This window comes from Lactuca serriola, chromosome 3 (assembly GCF_051521515.1).
Source record: "Lactuca serriola cultivar US96UC23 chromosome 3, Lser_US96UC23_V15, whole genome shotgun sequence".
Taxonomy (NCBI): domain Eukaryota; kingdom Viridiplantae; phylum Streptophyta; class Magnoliopsida; order Asterales; family Asteraceae; genus Lactuca; species Lactuca serriola.
The window spans coordinates 122,453,234-122,460,201 of record NC_136410.1 but is presented as its reverse complement, the minus strand read 5'-3'; the positions used below and the strand labels follow the sequence as shown (position 1 = coordinate 122,460,201).

The window sequence follows — 6,968 nt, the reverse complement described above, 5'->3', positions numbered from 1 at the left end:
TCTCATAGACTACATTCCTTAGTCATTCTACTTCTTTACCAGTATCAATAACGCAACAAACTTAGATATCATTTTTGAGTTTGTAATGCAAGATTGCTTCTTGGAAACCCAGGAAATGGCACCCCCAAGCAAAAATACCCAACCAGTTGTTGAGGATTAGTCCTCCATGTTGTTCATCCAACTTGCATCCGAATTAACTTCTAAGACTGAAGGACTTCCCCAGTAACTCAACCCACAATCCTTGGTTCCCTTGAGATACTTAAACACTCTATTGACCACTTACCAATGTTGAGCACTAGGATTACTAGTGTACCAGCTCAGCTTTCCCATTGCATAAGTAATATCAGGCCTGGTACTTGTCATTTCATGCATCAAGCTACCAATAATCTTAGAGTATTCCAATTGTGAAATAGGAATTCTAGTTTTAGGCATTAATTGCACACTTGAATCTACAGGAGTGTGCACAGGAGAATAGTCACTGAAATTTAACCGTTTGAGAATTTTCTCAACATAAAGACTTTAAGTCATTACTAGTCCCTTATCCATCCTCTTAATTCTTATACCAAGAATTACATCAGTCTCTCCCAAATCTTTCATGGAGAATTTAGATGACAATAATTGTTTTGTTTCATCTATTTGATCTTGGTCAGTACCAAAAATCAACACGTCATCTACATATAAGCAAATGATCATGCCTACACCAGTAGAATCATTAAATATACTCTAAAAACATTTTTCACATTGGTTTAACTTAAAACCAAAGGAGAAAATAACCTCATCAAACTTTTGATGTCATTGTTTGGGTGCTTGTTTCAACCCATATAAATATTTTACCAGTTTACATACCATATGCTCTTTATCGGGCATAACAAAACCTTCTGGTTGTTTCATGTAAACTTTTTCATCAAGTTCACCATTTAAAAAGATTATTCTAACATCCATTTGATGGATAATCAGATTGTGGATACTTTCCAAGACAATCAATAATCTAATAGTAAAAGTCGTGCAACCAGAGCATATGTATCAAAATAGTCAACACTGGGTTTTTTCCTAAAACCTTGAATGATCATTTGGGATTTGAAATTATCAATAGTCCCATTTATATTCATTTTCTTTTTGAATAGTAATTTGCAACCAAGTGGTTTAGAGCCTGGAAGAAAATCAGACGACACCCAAGTGTTGTTCTCAAGAATTGATGACATTTCATTATCAATTGCTTCCTTTCAAAAGACAATATATCGAGGCTGCAAGGCCTCTTGATATGTCTTAGGATCATCCTCAATACTATATAAATAATATTATTCAAGACAAACTTCATACCTTGAACCTTCCACCAAATACAATTGGAATTCGGAATCAAAATCTTTCTCAATTCGGCCTCTTTTTCTTCTACGAATCTCTTGTGTTTCTGGCACAGTAACACCATCTTGACTTTCTGTACTATTCACTTCATTAGTGCCAAAAGTCAAATCCTTTGGTCTTTGAATCGATGAAAAACGCATCTCATCAAAAATTGCATCTTGTGACTCGATAACGGTGTTAATCGGTACTAAATCATTAGATTCTATTACATAGAACCTATATGCTATGGAATGTTTAGCATATCCAATGAATATGCAATATATTCCATGTTATGTCAAAGTTTTTCTTTTGGTCTCGGTAAGTTTTACATTCGCCCGACATCCCTAAAACCCCAAAATAGCTCAAATTTGGCTTTTTCTTGAACCAATGTTCATATGGGACTGTTTTGTTCTTTTTATTTGGAACTCTATTAATCAAATAGCAAGCCATTAACATGGCCTCTCCCCAGAATCCATCGCTCAGTCCTGAGTAAGAAAACATTGAGTTTACTATTTCTTTTAAAACTCAATTATTACGTTCGATGATTCCATTTTATTGGGGCGAGTATGGTGTTGTGGTTTCATGAATGATACCAACTGATTGGAAGTATATGGGATCTATATATTCACATTCCTGATCCATTCTAAGACATTTAAATAGATTTCCCAATTGCAATTCCACCTCGGTTTTGTATATATTTTGAAAATTTTCCAATGCTTCATTTTTAGCATTAAGAAAATACACATAGCAAAACCGAGTACATTCATCAATGAATGTGACCATATACTTTTTGGAGAAGAGTGTAAATCACACAAATCACTGTGTACAAGTTCCAATTTATCCAATTTTCTAGAAACATTTGGAAAAGGTTGTTTTGTAACTTTTGTAAGCATGCATGTTTTACATTTTTTTTTTCAGATTCATGTCAGATGATGGAATTAGACCACCATTTGACATTTCATGCATCCTTCCAAAATTGACATGACCCAATCTAGCATACCAATGCATAGAGTCATCAATTTTAGAAGAGGAAGATGACACAAAGTAGATTTTTGAATAGGTAACAATTTATTTAAACGAAACATTCTATTATTCAAATATTCAAAACCAATAAACATTCCACCTCAAGATAGTATATACCTATCCGATTCATAAACTTGTTTATAACCATCAAAATTCAAATAGCTACCACTAACAAGACTCTTTCGAATCTTAGGAACAAACAAAACATCAAAAAGCTTAATAGCTTTTCTGGAAGTAAACTCTAAACAAATGGCACTAACACCACAAATAGGTTTAAATGAATCATCCCCCATGTGAAACACATATCTATCTTCAAGCCGTGTTAATGTTTCGAACGACCGTTCATCCTTTCATATATGGTTGGTTGCATCAAAATCGATCCACCAAGCACGTCATCATCTTGTACATAGAACGATTCAAGAATAAGTGAAACATGATAAACATATTTCTTATTAGAATTATCAAAGTTAGTCAAAAACTAACCTCCTTTCACTTGGTCCTTGGACCCTTTTCGACTTCCATTGGCTCCACTATTTATAGCACCATTGTTGTCAAGATTCAAATGAGAATCACACTTGTAATGTCAAAATTTGAAGCATCTCCAACAAACCAGTTATTTTTTCATTTTGTTGGAGTTATTTGGAACATATTTCTTCTTGTGTTTTCCATGTCCTTTGTTGTTTGGATTTCTTGGTTTGTTTTCAAACACATGAACCAAGGCTTGTCTAGATTCAACTTTTCCTTTGTTTTTGACACTCTCTTATGCACGAAGAGATTCTTTAATGCATAAATGACTACCAAGTTGAACCATAGACAGTTCCTCCTTTTGATGTTTCAGACTATGTTTAAAGTCTTTCCATGATGGTGGAAGTTTGTCAATTACACTTGACACATCAATGGTTTCATCCATATTCATGTAGTACAGTTTTAATTGAACCAAAATGTGAAGGAGTTCATTGTATTATTCCATGACACATCTTGAATCAACCATTTTATAGTTATAAAACCACTAACCAGAAACTTCTTGCTAGAAGAATCCTCATCCATTTATTTTAATTCAGGAGTGTCCCACAACTCCTTTGCACTTTTAGACTCACTATGGATATCGAATAAAGAGTCATCCATACCATTTAGAATGTGACATTTGCAGATGTATTCATCGTTTTCCCACTTGCTCCAATTCCTGGTTTCTTCCAATGTTTCATTCTACACCAATTATGGCCTTGGAGTACTCATCACATACACAACCTTCAACATGGTCAGCATGAACAACATCTTCTTCTGCCAGTGCCTGAAATCATTTCGTTCAAAATTGTCTAGTTTTGTGAACATGGTGGTCTACTTGCAGATTAATTATGCCAGTGCAATTGTTGGGGGAATATTAGGGTAATGGTGGAAACCGAATTCCTTATGGATCGTGTAAGTTCAATTTCCGAACTGATATTTCCACCCTATGTCTGGGTTACCGGAATCCAGTCTAGGATAATCCAAAAGGAAACTTATGTATCTAGGCACAAAAACACAAACCAAATCGCTATAGAATTTTGAGTTCATTCACGAAGAAGAAGAAAGTTGAGAAAAGGTTCTGTCCACGGCTCAAAAGGGTAGTTGTATATATGCATGACAATTTAGGGATTAATCCTCTAAATTAGTTAAGGAAATATCAAAACTAATGGCTTAATCAATGGTTTCCAAAACTTACAAGATATTTAATTTTACCATAATCACCCAGGGGCTTTACCCCTTGGAAACCACAAGGGGCGCTGCCTCTATAACTCTACAAGGGGGCGCAACCCCCTTGACTCCTGCCATTCTATCGTAACGTCTCATAATTCTATCCTTTACATGCATGCACTATGCATTCACCAAACATGTAATATATAGTACAAATAATAATCCCTTTAGATCACATGTTCGTTCTAATTACCCAAAATGTCTGGTGACACTAAAATCACCAACAGTTAGGATATAAGAACTAGAATAGAGACAATAGTATAGTATCAAGGTGCTTAATATTAGTATACTTGAAGCTAGTAGAATCAAAGTATAATCTATATGTGAGTATACTAGTAGATCCGGAAGTGTAGTCTCTATGTACGTAAATGTTGTTATATTAAAGTTATTCATTATGGTTAAGTTAGGGGTTAACGGTGGGACGATGACTGGTCGGGAGCCTATAGACCCGAGTGTTAACGATGAAATGGCAAGTAGGCTGTAAGTCTATATACATGTATTATTGGTGGATCGGCAAAAGGTCGTGAGCCAGTTCGTGGATCGACGAAAGATTATGAGCCATTATTTGGATGAATTTATATGTATTGTGATATATGGTATTTTAGGTAACTCACTAAGCTTTTTGCTTACCTAGTTGATTATAAATGTTTTTAGGTACTTCTTCGGATCATGAGAAGGGCAAGTCTTGGTTGTACACACGCATTAACATCATGTTTTCCGCATAGATTAATCATACTGATTTAATTAAATAAATAAAATGAAAGATTTTTATGGTAAAAATTAGGATGTTACACCAGCCATGAAACCTTGTTTTAAAATTCCTATACATATATCCTTTTGAACTACCTTGTAACCATATTGAAGTTAAGTTCAGATTTCACCTCAATTCTCACAGTAATTCCTTTGCTGGATCTCTACAACTTCATCACATAATCTCATAGCATAGAGTACTTCCTCTCAAAATCCTCATGTATTTTATTCTTTGCAATCACCATGGCTCTAAAAACTTTTTACTTTGAAATTTATAGAAAACATTTCTATTGAAACTTCCCTTTCATAGCAATTATTGGGATATTTAGATTGACATAAATTTTGTGTATAATTTGGTTTGCAAGATAAGATTGAGTGAAACTTTTAACTACTTAGTTAGGAAAGCAGGTATGATGGTTAATAAATGTCTTCACCATCTAGTCATGTTGATTTTCACCCCTAGACACTGGTAGTTTCCAAGGGCATTTAAGTTGGATAGAGGTGTCACTTTAACCTTTCCCTATATAATTAATGTTTTCTAATAACCACCAAGAGTTAGGAAAAAACCCTTAGCACTTTGGCCTTAATCTTAATTTGTCATTCTTAACCAACCTTATGTCCATTTTGTTAGAAGTTACCAAATGATCCAAAATGACTGTAATTTGTTTCTAATTAAGGAAAGTTTCACTTATTTTAAAATAAGCTTCATGTATTTCCCCCATGCTAAATTTCTTTGGTTTTATTAGATTAGAGAACATTACCATCTTTTTACCACCTTCTCCAAATCACTGAATATTTTTCATCTTGTATATCTTTTTCTTGAACATCAAGAGTAATAATAAATGGTCTTTGCCCCACGATTGGTTCCATAATAGGATCAACCAAACTATAAAATTTTTCCATATCAACTTTTGCATTGTCTATCACATCTATATCAGAAACATCAAACTCACTATCATTATATTCCTCCCCACCTTCACTTTTATTGTTTTTTTCATCTTAAGCATCAAGGTTTTATTTACCAAACTCTTTGTCAACATTATCTTCTATGACTCTTTAATATTCAACTCCCAAGTTCACATTACAATCTTCTTCATAGTTCCCATCATATTGTATTATTTGATCCCTGAGATCAAATAAGGGATCAAAGAAATCAAGCCCATCTGTATTTCTAGTAGGTAAATCATACAGTGGGATACATACACCATTAGTGAAAGGTAAGCGTTGATTAGATTCATAACTTGTTTGTGTGTTCTTTTTATACGTTATTAATGCTAGTGTGTATCTAGAAAGAACAACATTAATAAAGGCACCACTTCTAAGTTGTTTTAATTCAAAATTTAACTTTTTACCGCAAGACCCGAACTCTTTCCCCTTCTTCCTCTTAGTAATGTACTCTAAGGACGGGTCATCATAATTTCCTCAATGATAACTTTACTATGAGACCTAAAATTTGATGGTATCCTTGTTTGTTCATACTTAATGTGGACCATCAACACCTTACACTAAAAAATGTACATTGACAGAGTCAACACATCTTGGTCGTTGCATAATGGAAAATACCTACATTGAAGTCAACATTTGGCATGAAAAAGTGACTGAAAATGGGTTCATGTTTATGTACCCTATTTCCTGCAATATGTTCTTCAGTTCCTCTATAGTAAACTCTTCTTTTTCGATAGAATCCATAAACGTTACCCTTACATCCACATATTTTCTTCCAGGTTTCTTGGCAAGAAACCACCGTGATGGACTCTTATTGTTAACATAGCAGGAAATACCACTGCTAAAAAAATCATGTCCTTGTTAATAGTTACTCAAGTGCATCCACATTTAGGATGTAAGATTAAAAATAGATACTATAAATCCCCATTATCTCAATATTTGTTACTTTCGTTGGCATCCTTCACATTATTCCTCGTGTCAACCAGACGACATCTTTATTTTTTTCAGTCAAAGAAGGTAATGATGTTTATATTCTTGCAACGGGTTATAGCAGGTGAATGGAGAAGTAAGGTGAGGGATGAGTTTCTTCCTTCGTAGAGTGTACGAGACGTGATATTCACCATCACGACCTCATATAATGATTTTGGCGTAAGGTAATGATGAGAGACTAGGAA

The 6,968-nt window shown here is 34.2% G+C and overlaps 1 protein-coding gene across 1 annotated transcript; it reads right to left on the bottom strand.

The window, feature by feature from the left end:
- Window positions 1-279: 279 nt before the first annotated feature.
- On the bottom strand, window positions 280-2,657 carry LOC145095681 (uncharacterized). The gene is made up of 8 exons (XM_079033522.1): window positions 2,482-2,657; window positions 2,246-2,332; window positions 2,129-2,190; window positions 1,671-1,826; window positions 1,321-1,585; window positions 847-988; window positions 564-723; window positions 280-449 (listed from the first exon to the last, which is right to left on the bottom strand). The coding sequence occupies exons 1-8, from the start codon at window positions 2,655-2,657 to the stop codon at window positions 280-282; spliced, it is 1,218 nt and encodes a 405-aa protein (XP_078889648.1).
- Between the last annotated feature and the right edge of the window lie 4,311 nt (window positions 2,658-6,968).

Bases quoted from the DNA above. Each gene is read 5' to 3' on its own strand.
- LOC145095681 (XM_079033522.1), bottom strand. From the start codon at position 2,657: ATGGGGGATGATTCATTTAAACCTATTTGTGGTGTTAGTGCCATTTGT. The intron at 2,333-2,481 runs GTATATACTATC...TTGGTATGCTAG, and splicing joins CAAGTTTATGAATCGGATAG to ATTGGGTCATGTCAATTTTG. The intron at 450-563 runs GTATAAGAATTA...ACACTCCTGTAG, and splicing joins AGAGACTGATGTAATTCTTG to ATTCAAGTGTGCAATTAATG.